At 49.3% G+C, this 25713-nt stretch overlaps 1 protein-coding gene across 3 annotated transcripts in view; it reads left to right on the top strand.

The window, feature by feature from the left end:
- The window catches only part of LOC147240212 (glutamate receptor ionotropic, kainate 5-like), a 131845-nt gene that overhangs the window by 90479 nt on the left and 15653 nt on the right, over window positions 1-25713 (top strand). For 2 of the 3 annotated variants that reach the window (XM_086193323.1, XM_086193324.1), the window contains exons 4-13: window positions 1577-1741; window positions 7550-7647; window positions 8720-8885; window positions 9808-9986; window positions 11354-11407; window positions 16862-17023; window positions 21084-21236; window positions 22362-22466; window positions 24556-24663; window positions 24737-24940. In XM_086193323.1, the coding sequence (XP_086049449.1) occupies window positions 1577-1741; window positions 7550-7647; window positions 8720-8885; window positions 9808-9986; window positions 11354-11407; window positions 16862-17023; window positions 21084-21236; window positions 22362-22466; window positions 24556-24663; window positions 24737-24940 (1394 nt within the window). The remainder of the gene's footprint in view (window positions 1-1576; window positions 1742-7549; window positions 7648-8719; window positions 8886-9807; window positions 9987-11353; window positions 11408-16861; window positions 17024-21083; window positions 21237-22361; window positions 22467-24555; window positions 24664-24736; window positions 24941-25713) is intronic. The other variant, XM_086193322.1, reaches the window with a different exon arrangement.

The raw sequence follows: 25713 nt of genomic DNA, 5'->3' as shown, positions 1-25713 counted from the left end.
TATTTGAGTGGAGCTTGTTTTCCTGCTCAGTGGGAGCTGTCAAGAGTTCACGCTGAGGAAACACAAAGAGAGGAATAAAACAAGTTGCAAAGAATGGAGTGGGAGCAGGCGGCGCATCAGTAGAGAGCGCCTTCATCTTCCTCCAGAAACGTTTCCTGTGTGTTTAATGTCATTAGCAGGAATAACAGAGCAGACGCTCAGAAGATCCTGGTACTGCAAACAAGTGCTGAACAAAAGCTGAGAAGGTTGAAACGTTCTGCCGTGAGCTGTGCAGCCAGAAGCCTCTGGATCTGTTTTCCTTCATGACAGAAATCCACACCCGGCTTTTTAATGGAAGGACACGATGAATCGCCTCCCCGTCCTCCTGAGAGGCATTAATTGTTTAAGAAACACGAATCAAACCCAGCAGAACCTCCAGCGGCGGCAGACACTCTGCTTGTTACTGAGACTACTCAGCTGCATATTCACTTTGATTTTTATTCTTTGCTCTGCAGCAGCGTGACTGTGTCCACTGAACCCAGCGAGGTTAGGAGGGATGTTTTACACCTCCCACAAAAATCCATCCAAAAGAAATATTTCACTGGAAATTCTTCTTCTTCCCTGTCAGGAAACGCAACGTTGATTTCTGGTGTCCGTGTAATTAAATAGTCTGCTCCAGATGATGTCCCAGCAGAAACCCTGGTTCTGGATGGGCTGCATCTGTCACGCCTCAGTGGTCTTGAACCCGGGTGCACAGGCTACCAAGCATGCTAGCGGGACATGTCAAGCCTCAGAAGGAGGTTTCATCTGTTCCGGTGCCTTGTCCCGCTGCTGTTGTCTGTGTGTGGTGTGTCTCCGGTGCAGTGACACCTGGTACCAGACAGCGGTTGCGTGCATCATTGTCAGAGTTACGAAGTGAATAAACAGAGAGAAGAAAAGCCGTGGACGTCTTTGTCGCCGCTGGATCCTGCAACAACTCATCTCGTATTTGTTGCATCTGAAATTGGTGCCTGTCTTAATTTTTCTGATGTTAAATACATCTTGTTCTTTTTTCATGCGAGGGATTTGCATCTTATACGATCTAAAGAAAATGCACAAGTCCACTTCTGTGAGAAGTTGTAGTATGTGGAAGTTAAAAAGTTATTAATGTGGAAGTTAAAAAGTTATTAATGTGGAAGTTAAAAAGTTATTAATCACCAAAATAGTGACCCAAGTGTCAGATTCATGCATTTCCAGTCATCCAGGTCATTTTACTTTGAAACTGATACAGTATCATCTAGATTATCTCATGGACCCTTTGGCCCTCGAAGGTCAGTATTAAACTCCACTTTGGCAGAACAGTACTTGTGTGTGAAGGTGCAAAGCCAGCAGGGGGCGATAAAACAAAGATGGGCTGAGAAATGAAGCACTGCCTCTGCAGACTGAACCCTGGTGAACACGTTCACCTCCACTAGCTGACACTTCTTCATGCTGGTGTGTCTGGAGGTAGACCCTCCACTGCTGTAGTTTTACATCCTTTAGCTCACGCTGGAGATCTATGAAGAACCCAACCTTTCCTCTCTCTCTCTCTGTCCTCTCATGGTTTCCTCCTCCCCAGCGGCCCTTTTGGATGACCAGTCAGTGTGTGGTCGTGGTGAGCGTCTGGCGCTGGCTCTGGCGAGGGAGAACATCAACAGTCTGATGGAGGACTCATCCCAGGCGAGGGTGGAGGTGGACGTCTACGAGCTGCAGAAGGACTCCCAGTATGACACCACTGATACCAGTAAGTCCTCTCCTGACTCCAGCTGCAGTGAAGCAGAACCTCAGGTGGCTTTCTGAAGGAATCATCCATCTTTATTGACTCTAGAAGAGACAAAACCTGAGTGCATGATCTAACTGGACCAAACCATTGCTTAGACTCCAGGGGCGTAACGCCTCTAACACTCACTGGCAGGTGCAGGTAACAAGCGTGTCCTCCAGTGACGAGCCCTGCTAGTCGGACGAGTTTCTGTCTGAACGTGATGGACGGAAAGACGGGTGGATGATCGTGCGTTTCAGATTCAGTGTGTTGTCAGGCGGCTGCGACCACAGAGATCACCGCGCTCTGCATGGGGAGGTGCTGTGGATGTTTATTGAATATAAAGAGCCTTCCCGACCAAGACACAGTTAATGGTTCCTGTCAGAGCAGAGGAGCGTGCTCACACACACACACACACACACACACACACACACACACACACACACACACACAGAGGACAATGCATTGACTTACACTCGTGATAACCCTGAAACCAAATGTCTTCACCATAAAGATGAAAGATTAAAGTTATGAGGACTCACTTTTTGTCCCCATAATGTCTTGTGACTTGTGATGAATGCAAGCACACACACACACACACACACACACACACACACACGCACACACACACACACACACACACACACAAGGACAATGTGACCAAATAACAAAAGAGAGACAACCAGATGATACTGACTATATTGAAGCAATAATTCACCCAAAACAGGGGGTGTCTCCTTTATCCAGTTGTACGATCAGTAATCAATAAGCAAACACTTTGAACTCTACCTAACTGAAGCAGTTCCAGTTCTTTGCTCCTCATGGTCGGCTACGTCAGAGCTCCAGCAGAGGCGGTAGTGCCTTGAGCTTGGCAGTCAGGGAGGGACTCTTCTCCGTTGCGGCACCTCTCCAGTGAATTGGGGCTTGACTCAGCTGGGACCAACGTGACTGAATCCTGCCAAAAGAGCTGGACGCCTGACAGGAAGGAGCGTTACAGTACTGAGGTGGTTTTCTTCCTCTCCTTGGCTCATGGCACCCTGAGGCTGACTCAGCTAATAGGGTGGCTAATGTTAGCTGCAAAGCTAATTGAGCCAACTGTCTAACAGCAGCAACTACAAATAGGAAAGCTATCTGACTGTCAGAAAGAGCAGTAAAGCAATCCATAACTGGACCTGTGGTCCGAGAGTTCTCCGTCAGGCTTGAGGCTGTCTGGTCGTAGGCTGTCTGGTCGTAGGCTGTCTGGTCGTTGGCTGTCTGGTCGTAGGCTGTCTTGTCGTAGCCTGTCTGGTCGTAGGCTGTCTTGTCGTAGCCTGTCTGGTCGTAGGCTGTCTTGTCGTAGCCTGTCTGGTCGTAGGCTGTCTTGTCGTAGCCTGTCTGGTCGTAGCCTGTCTGGTCGTAGCCTGTCTGGTCGTAGGCTGTCTGGTCGTTGGCTGTCTGGTCGTTGGCTGTCTGTTCGTAGGCTGTCTGGTCGTTGGCTGTCTGGTCGTTGGCTGTCTGTTCGTAGGCTGTCTTGTCGTTGGCTGTCTGTTCGTAGGCTGTCTGGTCGTTGGCTGTCTGTTCGTAGGCTGTCTGGTCGTAGGCTGTCTGGTCGTAGGCTGTCTGGTCGTAGGCTGTCTGGTCGTTGGCTGTCTGTTCGTAGGCTGTCTGGTCGTTGGCTGTCTGGTCGTTGGCTGTCTGGTCGTTGGCTGTCTGTTCGTAGGCTGTCTTGTTGTTGGCTGTCTGTTCGTAGGCTGTCTTGTCGTTGGCTGTCTGTTCGTAGGCTGTCTGGTCATTGGCTGTCTGTTCGTAGGCTGTCTTGTCGTTGGCTGTCTGGTCGTAGGCTGTCTGGTCGTAGCCTGTCTTGTCGTAGGCTGTCTGGTCGTAGGCTGTCTGGTCGTAGGCTGTCTGGTCGTTGGCTGTCTGTTCGTAGGCTGTCTTGTCGTAGGCTGTCTGTTCGTTGGCTGTCTGGTCGTAGGCTGTCTGGTCGTTGGCTGTCTGGTCGTAGGCTGTCTGTTCGTAGGCTGTCTGGTCGTAGGCTGTCTGGTCGTAGGCTGTCTGGTCGTAGGCTGTCTGGTCGTTGGCTGTCTGTTCGTAGGCTGTCTTGTCGTAGGCTGTCTGTTCGTTGGCTGTCTGGTCGTAGGCTGTCTGGTCGTTGGCTGTCTGTTCGTAGGCTGTCTTGTCGTAGGCTGTCTGTTCGTTGGCTGTCTGGTCGTAGGCTGTCTGGTCGTTGGCTGTCTTGTCGTAGGCTGTCTGGTCGTAGGCTGTCTGGTCGTAGGCTGTCTGGTCGTTGGCTGTCTGTTCGTAGGCTGTCTTGTCGTAGGCTGTCTGTTCGTAGGCTGTCTGGTCGTAGGCTGTCTGTTCGTAGGCTGTCTGGTTGTTGGCTGTCTGTTCGTAGGCTGTCTGGTCGTAGGCTGTCTGGTCGTAGCCTGTCTTGTCGTAGGCTGTCTGGTCGTAGGCTGTCTGGTCGTAGGCTGTCTGTTCGTAGGCTGTCTTGTCGTTGGCTGTCTGTTCGTTGGCTGTCTGTTCGTAGGCTGTCTTGTTGTTGGCTGTCTGTTCGTAGGCTGTCTTGTCGTTGGCTGTCTGTTCGTAGGCTGTCTGGTCATTGGCTGTCTGTTCGTAGGCTGTCTTGTCGTTGGCTGTCTGGTCGTAGGCTGTCTGGTCGTAGCCTGTCTTGTCGTAGGCTGTCTCGTCGTAGGCTGTCTGGTCGTAGGCTGTCTGGTCGTTGGCTGTCTGTTCGTAGGCTGTCTTGTCGTAGGCTGTCTGTTCGTTGGCTGTCTGGTCGTAGGCTGTCTGGTCGTTGGCTGTCTGGTCGTAGGCTGTCTGTTCGTAGGCTGTCTGGTCGTAGGCTGTCTGGTCGTAGGCTGTCTGGTCGTAGGCTGTCTGGTCGTTGGCTGTCTGTTCGTAGGCTGTCTTGTCGTAGGCTGTCTGTTCGTTGGCTGTCTGGTCGTAGGCTGTCTGGTCGTTGGCTGTCTGTTCGTAGGCTGTCTTGTCGTAGGCTGTCTGTTCGTTGGCTGTCTGGTCGTAGGCTGTCTGGTCGTTGGCTGTCTTGTCGTAGGCTGTCTGGTCGTAGGCTGTCTGGTCGTAGGCTGTCTGGTCGTTGGCTGTCTGTTCGTAGGCTGTCTTGTCGTAGGCTGTCTGTTCGTAGGCTGTCTGGTCGTAGGCTGTCTGTTCGTAGGCTGTCTGGTTGTTGGCTGTCTGTTCGTAGGCTGTCTGGTCGTAGGCTGTCTGGTCGTAGCCTGTCTTGTCGTAGGCTGTCTGGTCGTAGGCTGTCTGGTCGTAGGCTGTCTGGTCGTTGGCTGTCTGTTCGTAGGCTGTCTTGTCGTTGGCTGTCTGTTCGTAGGCTGTCTGGTCGTAGGCTGTCTGGTCGTAGCCTGTCTTGTCGTAGGCTGTCTGGTCGTAGGCTGTCTTGTCGTTGGCTGTCTGTTCGTAGGCTGTCTTGTCGTAGGCTGTCTGTTCGTTGGCTGTCTGGTCGTAGGCTGTCTGGTCGTTGGCTGTCTGTTCGTAGGCTGTCTGGTCGTAGGCTGTCTGGTCGTAGGCTGTCTGGTCGTAGGCTGTCTGGTCGTAGCCTGTCTGGTCGTAGGCTGTCTGGTCGTTGGCTGTCTGTTCGTAGGCTGTCTTGTCGTAGGCTGTCTGTTCGTTGGCTGTCTGGTGGTAGGCTGTCTGGTCGTTGGCTGTCTGTTCGTAGGCTGTCTGGTCGTAGGCTGTCTGGTCGTAGCCTGTCTCGTAGGCTGTCTGGTCGTAGCCTGTCTTGTCGTAGGCTGTCTGGTCATAGGCTGTCTGGTCGTTGGCTGTCTCGTAGGCTGTCTGGTCGTAGGCTGTCTGGTCGTAGGCTGTCTGGTCATAGGCTGTCTGGTCGTAGCCTGTCTGGTCGTAGGCTGTCTGGTCATAGGCTGTCTGGTCGTAGCCTGTCTCATAGGCTGTCTGGTCGTAGCCTGTCTGGTCGTAGGCTGTCTGGTCATAGGCTGTCTGGTCGTAGCCTGTCTCATAGGCTGTCTGGTCGTAGCCTGTCTGTTCGTAGGCTGTCTGGTCATAGGCTGTCTGGTCGTAGCCTGTCTCGTAGGCTGTCTGGTCGTAGCCTGTCTCGTAGGCTGTCTGGTCGTAGCCTGTCTCGTAGGCTGTCTGGTCGTAGGCTGTCTGGTCGTAGGCTGTCTGGTCGTAGGCTGTCTTGTCATAGGCTGTCTGGTCGTAGGCTGTCTGTTCGTAGGCTGTCTGGTTGTTGGCTGTCTGTTCGTAGGCTGTCTGGTCGTAGGCTGTCTGGTCGTAGCCTGTCTTGTCGTAGGCTGTCTGGTCGTAGGCTGTCTGGTCGTAGGCTGTCTGGTCGTTGGCTGTCTGTTCGTAGGCTGTCTTGTCGTTGGCTGTCTGTTCGTAGGCTGTCTGGTCGTAGGCTGTCTGGTCGTAGCCTGTCTTGTCGTAGGCTGTCTGGTCGTAGGCTGTCTTGTCGTTGGCTGTCTGTTCGTAGGCTGTCTTGTCGTAGGCTGTCTGTTCGTTGGCTGTCTGGTCGTAGGCTGTCTGGTCGTTGGCTGTCTGTTCGTAGGCTGTCTGGTCGTAGGCTGTCTGGTCGTAGCCTGTCTGGTCGTAGGCTGTCTGGTCGTTGGCTGTCTGTTCGTAGGCTGTCTTGTCGTAGGCTGTCTGTTCGTTGGCTGTCTGGTGGTAGGCTGTCTGGTCGTTGGCTGTCTGGTCGTTGGCTGTCTGTTCGTAGGCTGTCTGGTCGTAGGCTGTCTGGTCGTAGCCTGTCTCGTAGGCTGTCTGGTCGTAGCCTGTCTTGTCGTAGGCTGTCTGGTCATAGGCTGTCTGGTCGTTGGCTGTCTCGTAGGCTGTCTGGTCGTAGCCTGTCTGGTCGTAGGCTGTCTGGTCATAGGCTGTCTGGTCGTAGCCTGTCTGGTCGTAGGCTGTCTGGTCATAGGCTGTCTGGTCGTAGCCTGTCTCATAGGCTGTCTGGTCGTAGCCTGTCTGGTCGTAGGCTGTCTGGTCATAGGCTGTCTGGTCGTAGCCTGTCTCATAGGCTGTCTGGTCGTAGCCTGTCTGGTCGTAGGCTGTCTGGTCATAGGCTGTCTGGTCGTAGCCTGTCTCGTAGGCTGTCTGGTCGTAGCCTGTCTCGTAGGCTGTCTGGTCGTAGCCTGTCTCGTAGGCTGTCTGGTCGTAGGCTGTCTGGTCGTAGGCTGTCTGGTCGTAGGCTGTCTTGTCGTAGGCTGTCTGGTCGTAGGCTGTCTGGTCGTAGCCTGTCTGGTCGTAGGCTGTCTGGTCGTAGGCTGTCTTGTCATAGGCTGTCTGGTCGTAGCCTGTCTCGTAGGCTGTCTGGTCGTAGCCTGTCTCGTAGCCTGTCTGGTCGTAGCCTGTCTGGTCGTAGCCTGTCTGGTCGTAGGCTGTCTGGTCATAGGCTGTCTGGTCGTAGCCTGTCTGGTCGTAGGCTGTCTGGTCGTAGGCTGTCTGGTTGATGATTAGATGAACGATGTGACTAGGAATGTGAATTACACAGTTTGTGTAAAAAACAAAACTTCAACTAGTAAATATTCTTCAGAGGTTTACAAATGAGGCAGCACAGTGTTGGCTTTATCCAGCATTGCTATGAATGCACGTAACCCAAAGTGGTGCTGCTGTGTGAGGAGTGTTTGGGTCGCAGCGTGCAGGACTAGAGGACACACCAGCAACAGACGCGCAGGAACACCAGCCTCACTGAGGTCATGCTGATGAATCAGCAGTGTCCCGGACTGCTTGTGTCATCTGATGGACGCCGTCCAGTTGGAGCCCATCCACTGAGCTCCAGCCAGCTAAATACTTCTCATACTTTCTCTTTGTTGTTTTTTTCTCTCTCAGTGTGTCAGATCCTCCCCAAGGGTGTGGTCTCTGTGATTGGCCCCGCCTCCAGCCCCGCCTCTGGGTCCACCATCAGTCACATCTGTGGAGAGAAGGAGGTGAGTGGCATCTTCTTCACAAGTGACTCTTGATACTTCAGACCAGCTCCTGAATGATACTTATCGGAGATTTCATGTTACAAATCTTGGGTTTTAATTGTCACACCCTAATTTCATAACGTGAACAACATGTGTCTGCGTTTATGCACTCAAAGTAATTTTCTACCCTAAAAGATAAATCCCAACTTCAGGTTTCTGGTAGTAAAAACTAGTACTCAGTTACAAGACGTCCTTCAGTGAGGATCGAGGCCCCAGCCTGAAGGGCCGGCCGCACCACAGACACTCACCAGGATGTTGCAGTCCTTCTAACTCAAGTGATGCGACTACAAATACCATGAATTGACAGGTACAGTCTTTGGTGTTGCTGCCTCTTTAGTCTCTCACCAAACATTCCGCAGTTATCTGCAGGTTTTGGAAGGCAGAGACGATCTGATTGTCATGTGTCAGAGGAAAAAATGAACATCGGGTTCAACGAAAAGAAGCAAACCTTCACATGACAGCGGCAGAGAGCCGGCGTGTGTCGCAGGGTCAGCAGGAGGGTTACTGGCTGTGACTCAGCTGAAAGCCGGTGATTTCTGCCCTGATGGTGGGGACTTTGCTCCGTGCTCCCTCTCCCTCCTGAAGTGCTTCCTGTCTCCCATCCTTCTTCCATCTCTCCATCAGCCATCCTTCCTATTTGTTTTCCATCACAAATCGTTTTTTTGGCTCAGTACTCCTTATCTCTCCTCATACTTGTGGTCATGCAGGTTTTTAAATCCACTAGAAAAAGAAGCAGGTTGACCGCTATCCCATTGCAAGTAGACGAGCTGCTGGTGCATCGCTTTAACAGCGTAAACCACCAGTTTCTGAGAGAGCAGCACGGAGGGCAGTGAGGCTGTTTCCATGGTTACTGTTTCATACCTTTAAACAGGCCACCAGGCTGGTTTTCATACTTAACAGCAACAAAACCCTGACAAGAAGGCTGCTGGGGACTCACCTTTAATGTTCCCAGCCATCACCAACTCAACTTTTCTTTTGTTCCGGCATGTGTGGTTTACCTCCCCTCCATCTCCCTCCTTCCTGGTTTCCTCAGATCCCTCACCTGAAGATCGGTCCGGAGGAAACCCCCAAGCTGCCGTACCTCCGCTTTGCCTCTGTGACGCTCTACCCGAGTAATGAGGACCTGAGCCTGGCCATCGGATCCATCCTACGCTCCTTCGGATACCCGACGGCCAGCCTCATCTGTGCCAAAGCAGAGTGTGAGTTAGTGTTTGTGTTAAGATGTAAGTGATGGATGTCATGAGTCAGTTGTAGAAAATACGACCACAGGAATTCAGGAATATGTAGGGAAAGGAGTAGGATGGGTGGCTGACAGCCCCCACAAACACTGGAATTTGAACTCAAAACAGTCTAACATTGAAGGAAAACACCAACTTGGTCATCGTCTCCAGAGTCAGACCAGAAGACTGAGCCCCTCTACTGGGGAGCTGAGACCCAGGCTACTGAGCCACGTTCAGTGGCTGGTCATGAGTGGGAAGTGTTAGCATCAGCTAGCTCAGGTCCAGGCTAATTAGCTTAGCCCAATGGCTGGTAGTGGGTGGGAAGTATTTGCATCAGCTAGCTCAGGTCCAGGCTAGTTAGCTTAGCCCAATGGCTGGTAGTGGGTGTTAAGTATTAGCATCAGCTAGCTCAGGTCCAGGCTAGTTAGCTTAGCCCAATGGCTGGTAGTGGGTGGGAAGTATTAGCATCAGCTAGCTCAGGTCCAGGCTAGTTAGCCTAGCCCAATGGCTGGTAGTGGGTGGAAGTGTTAGCATCAGCTAGCTCAGGTCCAGGATGCTGGTGTGTCCAGCAGGAATCCTCCTCCTCATCATCATCAGTAGCAGCAGTCGCTCTTCTAGTCCTCAACAAACCTTTGGTTCTGTTGACCCAAGTTCCAGTGGAGCTTTGGAGGTGCTGCGTCAAATCACTGCACCCAGTCAGGAAAGTAGTTCCGGCTACGTGTTTGATTCTACCACTACAACGTCTCCTCATGTTAACCTGGTATTTAACAATACAACTGTAGTTATATTAATGCAGGCAGAGACGGAGCTACGCTAACACTGCAGCCCCGGTGCTACTACATGATTCTACACTTTTATTCCTTTTACCTCTGAGGAAGTGACTTGTGTCTTTTGTCTCCAGGCCTGCTGCGATTGGAGGAGCTGGTCCGCCGCTTCCTCATCTCCAGGGAGACGCTGTCAGTGCGGATGTTGGACGACAGCCTTGACCCCACCCCCCTGCTTAAGGAGATCCGTGACGACAAAGTAGCCACCATCATCATTGATGCCAACGCGTCCATCTCCTACCACATCCTCAGGAAGGTCGGATTCCATTTTTGACTCAAACTTACTGAGGTAACATGCACAGACTGAAGAGCTTAAGCACCCAGGTAGTGTAGCAGGCTGTTGCCTCGCACCACCAGAGCCAGTTCCCCATGTTGCCCCCAGCTAGGAGGGGCATCTGTATGTGCCACGTCCCCCTGGTGAAGCTCCTCGCTGTCAGGTGAAAAATTACAGCTGACAATGGATGTAGTAGATAAAACCCATCAGACTGGCAGAGAGGGGGGGGCAAGGACCAGGACTGCTTGATAGGCTGATTTGGTGATGGGGAGAACAATCGAGGAGAAAGGGGGAGAAATTGAAAAAAGGAATAAAAAGTTGCAACAAGGACTCTCTAACTTACAATCTAATATTTGATCAGGCAGATCAACAGTTTTTACCAGTGAGAGGCCATCTTAGGGACTGGACGGAGGCTGAGGCTGGAGGAGGTAAAACCAGCTTCCACGCTAGGGTGTCTGTGGTTGCCACGGTTACACAGCGAGCCTTGATGGTAAGTTGACACGACTGAGAATGAATAAAGTCGTGTTTGATGGAAGGAAGGAAGCAGCTGCTCCGTCATGATTGGACTTCCAGGAAGCTCTCGTGTCTGACCTGAGTAGCTCCGTCTAACAGGACCGCCTTCGTCTGTGGCTTCAACGCGTTGTCAAAGAGGTCGGACTGTTTTCAGCTGGACGTCTAGACGCCCTGTCAGCTAGAAGTCATCCCATCAGAACAGTAAAGTTCTGGTGTAATTATTGACATTTTCCTCTGGCTTGTGTTGTTAAAGTGGTGGGAACATTTCAGTCCGGCCCTCCTGAGGGCTGCGTCACTATCAAACCTGCCGGACTTCTCCATGTTCTCAGATGATCACGAGTCCGAGGACATGGCACCGGCGCCATGCGAGCTTGACTTGGGCGTGGATGGTGGCCCTGTGGCTCGGCCCAACCGTTCAGCTGAAGCAGAAGCAGAAACCTTTCGCTGATCGTAGTGCGTTTGACTCATGGCACCACCTCATTATCTGTATAAAAGCAAGCAACGTGGTAGTTTTGTACTGAAAAACACAGGTAAACATCACGAATTCTGAAACATGTTTATCCTCTCATTCCGAAACATTTAGAAAACGCAGTGATTTATGTGTTGACCTCATTGTTTCTCATCATAAACGACACACGTCGAGACTGGAGCTGGTAGAAAGACCAGCCGTGGGCCCGATCCCGATAAGTTCATGTTCCCGTGTCGTTGAGGCAATAACGCCGTCTCCTGTCCTCCGTCCGGTGTGGTTCTCGTCTTCAGACAGACTCTGGATGACGTGCTGATGAGACTTCTTCCTCTTCTTCCTCCTCTTCTTCTTCCTCTCTGGGGTTCTGCAGGCGAGTGAGCTGGGGATGACATCAGCTTTCTACAAGTACATCCTCACCACCATGGTAAGAACCCCCCCACACCGCCATTCAACTTCCTGTCACTCATTGGCTGATGATGATGATGCTCATCTTCTTGATTTCCTTGTGTCCATTATTGGGTCTGTCCATTTTTTCATTTCTTTACCTTCTTTTTTCTTATCTCATCTCTCCTCCTCTTCTATCTAATTTCCTTTTCTTTTCTTGCACCCTTGCTTCTCCACTTTTTTTTCTTTTTTAACTTTCTTTTAGGTTTTCCTCACCAGAATCACTTTCTTTTTCTCATTTCTTGCTTTAATCTGATCTCTACTTGTGTTGTTTCCCCTCTCTCTCTCTCTCTCTCTCTCTCTCTCTCCCTCTCTCTCTCCTTTATTTTAATCTCCTGTTTGTCATCCCTTGTTCCTTCTAACTTTTTCCTCTCCTGAAGCACTTTGTCTTCTTCTGTTTCATCGTTTTCTTCATTTTCTTCCTGGATTCTGTTTAGATGTTCTCATCTTCCTCCTCTCTCGCCCCTCACACTCCCTCCCTCCCTCCTCATCTCAGATTCTCTCCCGTCGCCGCCGTTTGTCATCAGTATAATTTCACTGTGCAGCGTCGTGCCCTTGTGCAAAGAGACTTTGCACGGATAATAACTCGTCTCAGTATATCCACCGCGTCTGTAAACGCCAGCGTGTCGTAGCCTTTAACAGAGCCGCTCTCGAGGGTGCTGCACACTGGGCTTGTAAACCAAGGACGAACCCACAGTTCCCTCCTCCCCAGCCCCGCCTGCAGGGGAACCAAATCTAAACTCGTCCCCTGACCGATGCCCTCAGCATCGCCACTGACCTATCTCCAACTTTGTGTCAAGCGCTCGCCGCTGGCTGACCAGACGCCACCGTCTGACCCGTTTAGAAATGAAGGAAAACAGGAAATTAAGATACTTGAGGCCAGAGGCTGTCCAAGTCTGATCTGTGTTGTTTATGACTTCAGAGCAAGTGAAAAGATTTTTATCAGTAAAACAAGAACAGGTTTTTTTTTTTCTGGGGAAAAAATGTTTTCAAACATTAAAAAGATGGGACCTTAACCCGGCTGCCCCCATTTCACAGATTGAAATATGATGATATCATTAATACGATAAGTTCATCCTGCCAAAGTGTCTTTTCTTAAGTCATAAAAACAATTTACATCTTGAGAATTGGCTTCAAGATTCTCCTGTGCGCCGGCCTCTCAGCGCTTCGGTCGAAGGCTTTTAAAGCCCAGAATGAAATCTTGGTTTACATCTGTAAACTAGACTGACTTGTCAGTCGTCACACGGCTGCTGCTGCTGTCAGCAAACTCTCCTCCTGTGCCATAAAACTAAGAAATAGCAGATTGGAAAATCTCTTCACCAACAGACGAAATTATCCAATGCTTATTGACATTCACGTTTTAAGAAGCAATCCACTAAAAATGCTGATTGGTGGTCATTTTAGTTAAAGATTTTCCAACCTGATCTTTGTCTTCGACAGATTTTCATTTGCTGCTCCACCGCTGAATAAAGAACTGCAACCTGAAAATGAAGCCAGGTCAGAAGTCAGGGGTTCTCTCTGACGGCCAGCAGGGGGCGACGTCTGTGATTGCAGAAGTTTGCCATCTTCTAATTTGTTTTATGAGCTCAGTAAACATTCGATGGTCTCAGCCGCTAGTTTGCAGTCTTCGTCAGTGCAGCGTGATGTTCACTTAGTGAATTATGGTCTCTGTTTAGAACCAAATAGGAGATCGGAGGCAGCGTACTTGTGATTAACGTGTTGTTGCTATGACAACCTCTCTGTGTGTCACTCAAATCCACCCCTCGCTCTTCTCCAGCTCCGCCACCAACCTCTGGTTGCAAAAAAGCCAAAGCAAACAGAACCCTACAGCTCAAAGCAGGAATCAGAATCCAGTGACTGACAGGTCGTGTTGGCTTCATCCCTCCAGTTTGGGCCAGAGATCCTTGCTGACCTGCTGGAAGCTGTAGTCATGTGACACGCCTGTGTACTTTGATGCTTAAAGAAAGTATCGTCAGTAAAAGTTCAGCTTTGTCAGCACTCTCTGTGAAGGAGAGGCTGGTAATGGTCCGTCTTTGCTAATGGCCTTTTTTATTCCTAGACGGAGCAATCTACAACTTCCTGCAGTGAAATATTGTCCGCATAATGTTTCCGAGGTTTTAGTCGCCATCTGCTTTTACACTGATTGAAGGAGTTCATCTACTCACTTCCTGAGTTGCAGAAAAGTTCTTAACCTGTTCATCCCTCAGAAGCCTTTTTATATTTTATGCTTTTACTTTTCTACATTGTAAACTTTATTGACTGAATAGCTTCAGTGTCGATAAAACCTTTGCTGGTCTGTCACTCGAGTGTCCTACGCACCGGGGACGTGGGACGCTTGTTTACTGGGGAAATGTTTCGCTCGCTGTAATGAGGGTCAAAGCAAACATTAGATTAACTTCATTAAATTTCAGCTAATTGGCTGCATGTTTCCTCCGGAGTGCGGCCACCTGTGCTGGGCTCTCTGTTTGTCTGGAGAATACCTGGCCGTGACCCCAGACACCCCCCAGGAGCTGGAACTCTTCTGTTCATCGGAGTCAAAGAGAAAATCACAAACTGTACATCAGGAAGACAGGTGGACTGGACCGGACCCTGAGAGTCATTACGTTCTTACTCTTGGATCTAAATATATGAAATCTGCTGAGCGGCGTTGTGCGGTGAGTTTCTAAATGTCTCTGACGCCATTCAGATATTTGAGGATCTCGTTGTCGTGCGTGAAATTCGCACTTCAGTGAAAGTTGAAGGCCGTTACGTGGTGGCTGGTCACAGCGTTCTTGCTCCATATGAGAACAGTTCCTCTCAATTTTGTCCCTGTCAGTCATTTTGAGCCAAACACACAAAATACAGAATTAGCCTTTCAGAATAAAAGCACTGAAGATTCACAGTTACACAGAGAGACTGGAAGGACCCAGCTGACGAGCAGGAGCCTGGCGGGAAGCGTGAGCTGCTCTGCTGTCTCTGATGAGCAGCTCTGAACGTGGTGCAGGTGGATGTCAGGCTGATCGTCCTCAGCAGAATAAAAACCTCGACTTTACTTCCACTCGTCAATCTCAGCACCTGCTGCCACCTGGAGCCGCCTCGTTGGGCCACGCCGCTCCAGCCAGGCCGCCGATGGCTCGTTAAACCCGTTATCAACACATGAAGGTGAACTGCTGTGTTTTCTGTGTTGGGTCTAGGAGAAACAAACGAAGCCCGACAATGATGGAAACTCTCATGAGTCCCATTAATGAACCGGTTCAACGTGTGTCCAGGTGCCGAGAATAGGTGTTTGTCACACTTCATCAAGACGCTCCTGGCCTCCAGGTGGCGCCATCTACCAAGATCAAGACATTCAACCATTCCTGTCATAGCACATTTCCATGATACACACTTTGTCGCTTTGCATGCAGGTGTAAATCAAGTGGTTGTTCAACAGTAGTCAGGTGACTGTCTCCATGGTTACAGCCTTGTTCCAAAATTAGTATCCGCCGAGAGCCAAATGCGGGTAGAGTTTCTGTTTGGTTGCTAATTGTCAGAGGGCGCCCTGCCACACTGGTGGGTAAATGTTGGCACAAAAATGGCCCTTCAGTTGAAACACCTGCCTTGATCACATCCTCATAAAACTGTCAGGGCCTCGACAGTCTCCAGGCTCCGCCCTCTTTGACACACCCACACTGAGGCTCTTTCTCAACCTAAGAAAATATGGTCATCTTGTGTGTCTGTCTTATTTAATAGCCGCTAACACTGTTGGTCCCAAGGTAAACGAGTGCGCAGCGTAAAGTTGAGTATTCTTGCTGTGGAGTTGATCCTCAGATTTAAAAGTCAGCTGGCTGGTGGCTTATTTTGATCTCAAGCCCTCGATATTGGAGCTGATAATTCTTAGACTGGACAGTGGATGAGGTGAAGTGAGGGAGTGGAAGCCAAATGTCTGATGATGTTTTTGAGGAGGCAGATTCAGCCTCGCTGAGCCAGGAGGAGAGTTCTCAAGCCCCAAGTGAGTCACTGGATGCGGCGATCAAACCTGAGATATATGATGATCATGTTCTCCTGACGAGGGCAGCAGAGAATCTCAATCTTATTTATTGCTCTTTAAAAGTCACACAACTCTGTTTAATGTGTCACAACCTGTCGCCCGAGCGCGCCACACTGACCTTGTCCTGCTCCTGAGAACCTGCTGCAGTCCTTCTGGGATGCTGCAGCGTGGTGCCGGCCCTCCCGCTCCGTCTCCTTCCGCCAACTGCTCTTTGTCTCGGTGGATGGCCGACGCTTTGACAGCACGCTTGGCTGTAGCTGAAATTGTTCTGGCAGCACAAACAACAGCAGCAGCTTCCAGAGAGGCTGCGACACAGTTAGGTAAATAAGAGCTGGCCAGAAAATGAAATTAATTTCACCCACGTCGTGGTAAATCGCTGGACAGGTGGCGTTCCAGGTTCCCAGTATTTACAGAAGTTTTCATTCAAGGTATATGTTTACATTTATGTATGTCACCACACGTGCGCCTCCCCTGCATCCCTCTGCTGACGTTGCTGCTGCCAAGTCATTTGTACAACTTTAACCGTCCGTCTGTCCAGCGCCGACTTCGACTGGAACAACAGCAAACGCACACAAACACTGCTGACAGACATGCTGGACACGCCATCAGAGACAGAAAGCGCATACAAACACACACAGCCCAGTATAGGAGTTACACTGCAGTAATTTTGGTGGTACACACGAGCTCCTCTACTTCTGTGTGTGTATGACAAAGAAGAGCGGATGACAAAATGTTGTGTTCTTGTTGACGAAGCACAACAAGGAATTCTTCAGTAAAGTCACGGTGCCTCTCAGAACTCGTCCCTCCCTCTAGAAACGCCACCTGAGGCTCCGGACGTGTCGGTCGGTTTGAAAGATGGATGCTTGACTCTGTCATTCACTTGAAACAGATTTGTACTGAGAGGAGATTTTCTGATTCATGGCCATTTTAGAGAAAGGAAAGGTGTATCTCACAGACATATGGACATGAGTTAGCGTCCTCAATCTGCAGCTGACGCCTTTGATTCCAGTCTGCATTCTTGGCTCCTCACAGACCAAACTGAAAGCTCCTTTGTCAGCATCTGTGGAGCAAACAAAGCCTTCCAGGGCCGTTTGATTCAGGCTTGTTGGGCTGCAGAGCTCAGCGGGACATCCACTCGCCTTCAAGGACTATTTGAAGCTCTTTGAAATTCCCCGGCGTTTGATGTCCATCTTTTTTTAAACCCTTTTTTCTGTCTTCTGTTCTGAATTTAAAAATGGAACTTGACATTGAACAAAGAAAAGTCCAATCAGGCCCTTTGTTTGTTTCCTCTGCTCCTCTTTCAACCGTCACGATGCTGCAGACTTGGATGCTCTCTGGCTCTCCTGGCTGGTGCTTTATCAACAAACTGTTGTTGTTTGAGTCGTGAGACAGAGGGAAGATGTAACTACCTGTCCCCCCCCCCAGGATTTCCCTCTGCTGCGCCTGGACGACGTGGTGGATGATCAGTCCAACATCGTGGGCTTCTCCATGCTGAACACCAGCCATCCCTTCTACCTGGAGTTCATCCGCAGCCTCAACCTGTCCTGGAAGGAAGGCTGTGACATCAGCCCCTACCCCGGCCCGGCGGTGAGACATGACACGCCTCCTACAAAGTAGGGGGTCTTACTGCAATACAGTACTGATGCATGTGCACCACCTCAGTATTTGTATCACAACGGCTCATTTAGATTGCCCCCCATTTTAACACTGTACCTGTGTTAGTGCGCGCGCGCGTGTGTGTGTGCGCGCGTGTGTGTGTGTGTGCGCGCGCGTGTGTGCTATGATAGTATAGCAGGTGAGTGGGATTCCTGGATTAAATCCATGCTTTTCAGACGTGATCCTGCTGCTCTGAATACCAAGCGCACATTAAACGTGTGAAGCGAGAGCAACACGCATGCTCTGAACACAGGAAAGTGGGATCAATATTCTTAAGATGAAATGTTTGAAAACTTAAACACATGAATCTCCATGAGAGACCCTGTCAAGTCCTCTGTGGTAAAAGTACTGCATTTACATGTGAAACTGTAAAAAAAAAATACGAGAGACTACAGAGAAAACGCCTCCAAACACAGCTCAAATTCACAGAACTGCAAATAAACACTCTTATTTAAATACAAGAGGCCGGCCCAAAGATCACAGGAGGTCAGATCAGAAGGTTCTCTGGTTCTGATCTGCAGTTCTGTTAGTTCTACCCTCTGGTTCTGCCACAACAATGGCGTCTCTTCCTCTCAGCTCATCTCCCTCCTGTGACAAATGGAGTCCTCGGGCCGATCGATGTCCTCGGTGCTGCTCGTCTCGTTCGTCTCTGGGTTCTGGAGCAGTTGAACCTGAGCAGATTTGTTAATGAAGAGAACAGAGAACAACTGGGTCGCCTCCATCAGTCTGCGCCATTGTCTCCACGGGTTTATCACGCCACTGAAGACAGTTGTTGTGATGTCACTGAAGGGTGTGGTGATGGTGATGATGATGATGATGTGGTGGTGATGATGATGATGATTATGGTTATGATGGTGATGATGGTGATTATGATGGTGATGATGATGATGATGATGATGGTGATGGTGATGATGATGATGGTGATGATGATGATGACGTGATGATGATGGAGATGATGGTGATGATGATGGAGATGATGGTGATGATGATGGTGATGATGGTGATGATGATGATGGTGATGATGGTGATGGTGATGATGGTGATGATGATGATGGTGATGATGATGATGGTGATGATGGTGATGTGGTGGTGATGATGGTGATGATGATGATGATGATGATGGTGATGATGATGATGATGATGGTGATGATGATGGTGATGGTGGTGGTGATGATGGTGATGATGATGATGGTGAAGATGATGATGGTGATGATGATGGTGGTGCTGGTGGTGATGGTGGTGATGTTGATGATGAGGGTGAAGATGATGATGGTGATGGTGATGATGGTGATGATGATGGTGGTGAAGATGATGATGGTGATGATGATGGTGGTGCTGGTGGTGATGGTGGTGATGTTGATGATGAGGGTGAAGATGATGATGGTGATGGTGATGATGGTGATGATGATGGTGAAGATGGTGATGGTGATGATGATGGTGAAGATGGTGATGGTGGTGGTGATGTTGGTGATGATGATGATGATGATGATGGTGAAGATGATGGTGATGATGGTGATGATGATGATGGTGATGATGATGATGATGATGTGGTGATTATGGTGATGATGATGATGGTGATGGTGGTGATGGTGATGATGGTGATGATGGTGGTGATGATGGTGAAGATCATGATGGTGATGTGGTGGTGATGATGATGGTGATGATGGTGAAGATGATGATGATGATGGTGATGATGATGATAATGATGATGGTGATGATGATGATGATGATGATGATGATGATGGTGATGATGATGGTGATGATGATGATGATGATGATGATGATGATGATGGTGATGATGGTGATGATGATGATTATGATGGTGATGGTGATGATGATGATGATGATGGTGATGGTGATGATGGTGATGATGATGATTATGATGGTGATGGTGATGATGATGATGATGGTGATGATGGTGAAGATGATGATGATGATGGTGATGATGATGATAATGATGATGGTGATGATGATGATGATGATGATGATGATGATGATGATGGTGATGATGATGATGATGGGGATGGTGATGATTATGATGGTGATGGTGATGATGATGATGATGGGGATGGTGATGATTATGATGGTGATGGTGATGATGATGATGATGATGGTGATGATGATGGTGATGATGATGATGGTGATGATGATGGGGATGATGATGATGGTGATGATGATGGTGATTATGATGATGGGGATGATGATGATGATGGTGATGATGGTGATGATGATGGGGATGATGATGGGGATGACTTTCTTCCTGCTGGAGCCCAATGGTGACTGTCTTTTGGATTCTTCTGGAACATCTCCTGTAACGGAGGCGTGTTCATGACACCCACAGACTTTTACAACCTGGCACAGAGACGTTGATGAATGGCCGATGAGAAGATGACGTCACGCAAACCAAAACTTTCATTTGGGCAGCAGGATTGGTGTCCCGCTCTGAATCTGGAGATACCGAACCTGGAGTAGTGATCTTGACAGCATGAGCTAACAGAAGAGAAGCTAACAGATATTTCATGGTCTCTTCTTCCTCTTCGCTCTGTTATTAGATATCAGCCAGAACGTCCGATCAGACCGGCCCATCTCCTCTATCAGCGGTGTGAGCGACCGTCTGTCTGTGTTTGAGTGACAGCTGGCCAGACACACCACCACATCACACTCCCAGAGCGCCACTGAGCCGTATGAACACTGCGATAGCAGGTTTATCTCCTGCCTGCATCCTCTGTTGTCTGTGGAGTGGTGGGACTAAATGTTCCTACAGAAGTTTGGTACGATGAATGTCTCTACATGTTGAAACATCTAGAACATGTAGAAGTAGCTGGGGTCAGACCCCCTGCGTCATCCATCCTCCCAGTTTGAACCTGATTTATAGACTTTAAAAACCTAAGTTTATAAAGTCCTTTGACAGATGAATCAAAAGCTGCCAGCTGAGGGACACCACCAATATATCAACAGACGCCGTAAACACAGCGACTGAAAAACATGGTCTGAGCGAAGGAAAGGCAGGAGAGCGCCATTCAATAAAGGAGCGATAACAGAGGAAGCAATCAGTGGAAAGAGAACAAAAAGACACCCGACAACATCACACAGGAGGAGTTAAGGACAGTTAGATTGGTTAAGAACGATAATAACAGATAAGAATAAAGAAAACAGGAGCGCCAGTAAAGATAGCAAGAGAATGACTTCACGTGAACACTGTCAAAGTGCGTATAAGAAGAGATTTAGAAGAGGCTCTGCTCACCGCGTCTCCTCCCGGATCCCAGAGTCAGAGAGGTCCTGACGGCCTTCGGGTCGGAGCCTAAAGCTGTAAAAGTGATCAGTAAAATCTTCAGATCAGTCCCAACGCAGACCGGGAGCCAGCGAGCGTCTCAGTGAGCCGGCTGCATTTGTGCCAGTTTGGAGAAATTCCCTCAGGCTGTTCCAGACAGTTTGGAACCGATTGGGATCTGAGGACACGGAGGAAGGCTCCGGTTCTCTGTGTGACGGAACAGAACCGAGAGGAAACTTTCAGAAACTCAGCTCAGTCGCTAACAGAACGGGGCGTTTATCCCTGGAACGCTTTTCACACACACACACTCTCTCTCACACACACACACACACACACACACACACACACGGAGTAACATCTTAGTGAGCTCAAAACTTCTACTCGTGATTACTTGAAAGGAAAAATGGACTTTTGGGTGAAGGGTCACAAACGCCTTGTGAAGCCGTTGTGGGTGAAACGGGGCGATGCGCCGAGCAGAAGGGAAAAGTGAATGTTTTTATTCTGCATGGCAGCCAAGGATCAGGGTTGGTCAGCGCCCATCAGGAGAGGAGGTTTAGTCCTCCACAGACAGACAGTCCAACATGTCTACACCCGGACCGCTGTGGGCGTGGCTCTGTGGATCTGAACACTTGCCCAACGGTTTGGCATCAGTGTGACTGTTTATTAAACGGCGTCTCCGCTGCAGCGTGTGTTATTCCTTTCCTGTTTTCTGTGTTCCAGCTGTCATCGGCGCTGATGTTCGACGCCGTCCACGTGGTGGTGAGCGCCGTGCGGGAGCTGAACCGAAGTCAGGAAATCGGGGTTAAGCCTCTGAGCTGCACCTCTCCACTCATCTGGCAGCACGGAACCAGCCTGATGAACTACCTACGCATGGTACCGCAGCACATACGTGTGCCGTGCCTCCCCGTGCCATCTCAAGTATACGAACTATGAACATGTCACCAGGATTGATGACCTGAGTTTGACACTCGGTCACTCGTCTCCACGCCTCTCCCTCATGTCGTATGTCTCCATGTTTATGTTTTCCATCTCCGCGTCTGGCTCCTGACAGGACTTCAGTCCGTGAGTGGAGCTGGTGTGACGAGGGAGGCTCATCAGCTGCTCGCCCACCAAAATGACTCTCCTCCACCAAGGTTAACGTTCACGTGTGTTGATGGAGGCTCTAGTCCAGCATCCCTAACTACTACATCAGTTTAACCAGCAGCTACAACAGGTTCTGGACGGTTTAGCTGTTGTTAGCCATCACTCTCCGTTAGCTTCAAGCTAAATGTACGTAGCTGGCTCTTCCTGCATTCTGGAGCTATAAGGAAGTGATGCAGAGGAAAACATCTTAGTGAGCTCAGGACTTCTATGAGACAGTATTTGAGAGGACAAAATACACTTTTTGTATGAACTGAAGTGTTAAGAATACATGTTGTTCCTGAAGGAAATAGTACCAAGAACTAGTGTCCTTTAGTTTGGGGGGGGTTGTTAACGTTCTGAGCTGGGTTCTACTTGCTGTCCGTCTTCACCTCCATGTTCATCCTCTCTCCAGCTGCACGCCGCCTCCTCCCTCCATGCTGTTTTTTTTTGCACTTTTTCATCTCCACTCTGTTACTGGCAGCAGCCACAGACCTCCCCTCTCGAGTCATTTCGACTGTAAGCACAATCAATTATTGACTTCTCAAATTAGACGCACAATAGGGTTCAGGGGCAAGGGGTTACCGATACCCTCAGGCCTAGCTTCCTGTCTGGGAGACCAACCTCAGGGTGTGAATGATATCAGGAATGAGGGCCTTTGTCCCATAGGCAACCCAGCTAACATGGATGTCCCACCAGTCTGGAGGATACATGAACTCACGAACTCTTAAATTATGAATTCCTTGATTTACAAATCCCTCATTTCATAACTCATTTGTGTCCTCTGAGTCTGAAGGAGTGTAAATGTTTCTTCAGCTGTTCTCGCTAACTGCCTACTCGGCACTTTACGTGATTTTTGTCTTCTCTCTGTGTCATCAGGTGGAGTATGATGGTCTGACGGGTCACATCGAGTTCAACAGCAAAGGTCAGAGGACCAATTACACCTTGAAGATCCTGGAGAAACACCCTGGGGGCCATAAAGAGGTCAGAGGTCAAATGGGTTCGACTGACCATCAGACAGGCCAGAGCTTTAGTTGTTTATAATCTGACTGACATCGCTGGTGAGACCACTTTTAAAACACTTCCTCTCACGATTCAAGGATGCCTGAAGGCACTGATACATTGGCAAATCAAAGTATAACTTCCAGTAATACTCATAGTTTTACTCTCTTTATCTTTTGCACGATGTTCAGTTTTTAAGCCACACCCAGTCGACAGGTCAGTGAGCAGTTCTCTCCCTGGTCTGTCAATAAAATCAGTCCAAACCTATCGAGTCATTCTGGGCCTAGTTTAGCGTAACGACCCCACACTAACAGTCAGAGGTCAACTGAGGTCACAAGGAGGTCAACCAGGTTGAAGTCGCAGTTATATATGCTGTAAAAGTGATGTACTGGTTTAAGACACGTTTACACGGCCACTAAAACTCAGGATACTTCATGAAAGGACGTCCAAGAAGGAGATTTGTTAGCTGGTGCTTCCCTGTAGCGCCCCCCTCAGGCCTCAAGCTGTTATTAGATTGGGGGGGGGGGGCTTTTGTGTTGAGTTTGTTTCAGTTTTATCCTGTTAGTTGAATCTTTCATTTTAGCTGCAAGGTTATGTCTTGCTTAGCTTAGCCACATCATGAAGGCGTGGCCCCTGCTCTGAATCAGTTGACAGCACAGGATCCTAACAACTAATGACACACAAGACAGGAGGTCACAGGGGTCACCGGGTCACCAGATCTGATGGAATTGCTGTGAGGTCAGCAGGTGGCCATTTACAAGCGTTATTATGTCTTTATGACCGCATTGAACCTGCTGAATGAGGTGGGCGGAGCCGATCCACCCTCATTGATTCCAGGATCGATTGTGCTGCGAGAATCGTTCAGCTTCTCCATCTCAATGTTTCTGTCTCACTGCCTTTTATGACATAATTTTATGTTTCATCTTCCTCTTTATTGTTCTGCTCTCAGTTTCTCTTTGGCTCTCTCTGGAGACATGTTCACAACTCAGCCCAGAGGTGCAGCTCCTGACTCGGCCAGTCAGAAGGCAAAGGATGTTTGTCATTTACAATCATTTTAGCGGCTAAAATGGTCGACAGTGTTGGCAGGATGATGCAAAACTGCTGTAACTTGCTACTTGCCACTGCGGGACATTTGATTGACAGAACGATCAGAGGCGAGGGTGACGACATCTCACGGAGTGGGTCAAGGTTAGTGGCGTCAGGATGAGTTGTGAAGTTGGGTTATCTACCATCTTTCAATCATCTGAGTCAGTCGCTTCTCCACAACTAAAACAGGGAGGGTCTTGTCTTCAGGACAGTCAGAGCAGCAGCAGCAGCAGCCACAATTCTATTCTATTCTATTTACGTCACTGCTGTTTTGACGAACGCGTGATCTTCTTGGACCGGCGCCGTTCAGGATTCTCTGGTTCTTGGTTTTGTCTGCTGAACTTGCTGGCATTGTCACGTTCTCTTTGGGGGTTTGGAAGACATAGTAGGTCTAACCAGTTCTCGGAATGATTCTAGAAAGGGTTAACCAACTGTTCCTCCAGTAAGAGAAGTGTGGGGGAAATTTCATACCACCAACAAACTGAACTCAGTCGATGTCAACAGAAATGACCATCATTCACGATATGAAATGGATCCGGCCCAAAACCTCACGGGATCCTCCTTGGTTCCACCCCTCAGGATGAGAGGGTCAGAATGGGCGTCCTGGGTTTTCCTCTGAGAGCAGAGCGGGAACACAGACCCCCCCCCATGAACGACGGCGCTGTGATAGGACCACATGATCGCTCTGATCATATTTCTCTATCACAAACAGAACGTGTTCTTCTGTTCCAGGGTGACTGTTGAGAGGAACAGCCGATGGAGTCCAGCTTCTTTAACAGGCCGCTTCATTCATCTGAGGCTAAAACTTTGCTTCGGCAGTTAATTCCTGAATGCACCACTAAACTGGTTCACCTGCTGGCTCGGTTCATTCTGATGGGAGGGGTCTGGTGGACTTGGACACGACTCGTGAGGCAGGTCGCAGCATCTTTTCCCTCCATCCTCTCCTAACTCCTTCCTCCTCCTCTTCATCCTCCTGGCTGTCTAGATTGGTACCTGGTACTCCAATAACACGCTGGTCATGAACTCCACTTCCCTGGACCTGAATGCATCAGAGACGCTGGCTAACAAGACACTAATCGTCACCACAATACTGGTAACCGCATCATATCAGCCTGAACTATTTGCTGCTGCTCCCGGTTCCATCCAGACATCATGTGCTCTGACAGGAAAACCCGTATGTGATGCGGAAGTCCAACTACCAGGACTTCCAGGGCAACGAGCAGTACGAGGGCTTCTGCGTGGACATGCTGCGGGAGCTGGCGGACATCTTGAAGTTCTCCTTCAGGATCAAACTGGTGGATGACGGCCTGTACGGAGCGCCGGAGCCCAACGGCAGCTGGACCGGCATGGTGGGGGAGCTGATCAACAGGGTGAGAGTCCTCCAGAAAATTCACTGAGCCGATTATTACTTTTCTGGGTTTAGCCTTTATTCACATAAAGTTCATACCAACATTCAGCCTGGAATCATTTCTGCAGCCTGATCAAACAGAGGTGACATCATGTCCAGCTGACTGTCGCTCTGAACTCCATTCAGGAAACAAGCATTTTAAAAGTTGTTTGCTTGCCATCTTGTGGAAGGATGTGAAGAAGCATCATTTCACTTCATGTAAAACTCAGCACTGTGGTGTTGCCTCAGAATTATTTGATCAGTGTATTGATTTTAAATCTAAGTTGCAAGGGGCCGTCAGGCAGACTCAGGCTGTCACTCCACTGCTGCCCACAATCACTTCGCCATCAGTTTCATCATATTAACTGACTCAGAGACGCCAGCGGTTGGTTTTCTGACCCCAGTGGACAGGCTGGCGACCACTGCTGTACATTCAACCTGCCAACAGTCCGTGAGGTAGTTAAAGAAACTCTTCAACTCAAGGAAAGTTTCTCACTGTCCGTCGTCTCCAGAGTCAGACCAGAGGACAGAGACCCTCCTCTAGAGAGAGCTGAGACCCAGGCTAGTTAGCTTAGTGCAATTAATGGTAGTGAGTGGGAAGTTTTAGCACCAGCTAGCTTGTGTCTGGTACTAATGCTACTATGTCTCCTCATTTTAAACTTGTACTTGACACTACAACCCTTCTTACATTGATGGAGGCAGAGACAGAGTTATGCTAACACTTCCCACCCACTACCATTCATTACGCTAAGCTAA

Source organism: Aulostomus chinensis, chromosome 22 (genome assembly GCF_037954235.1).
Source record: "Aulostomus chinensis isolate RoL2024-O1b breed Wild chromosome 22, RoL_Achi_v1.0, whole genome shotgun sequence".
NCBI classification, from domain to species: domain Eukaryota; kingdom Metazoa; phylum Chordata; class Actinopteri; order Syngnathiformes; family Aulostomidae; genus Aulostomus; species Aulostomus chinensis.
Note: the sequence above shows the minus strand (reverse complement) of the source record. Positions and strands in the feature narration are given on the sequence as shown.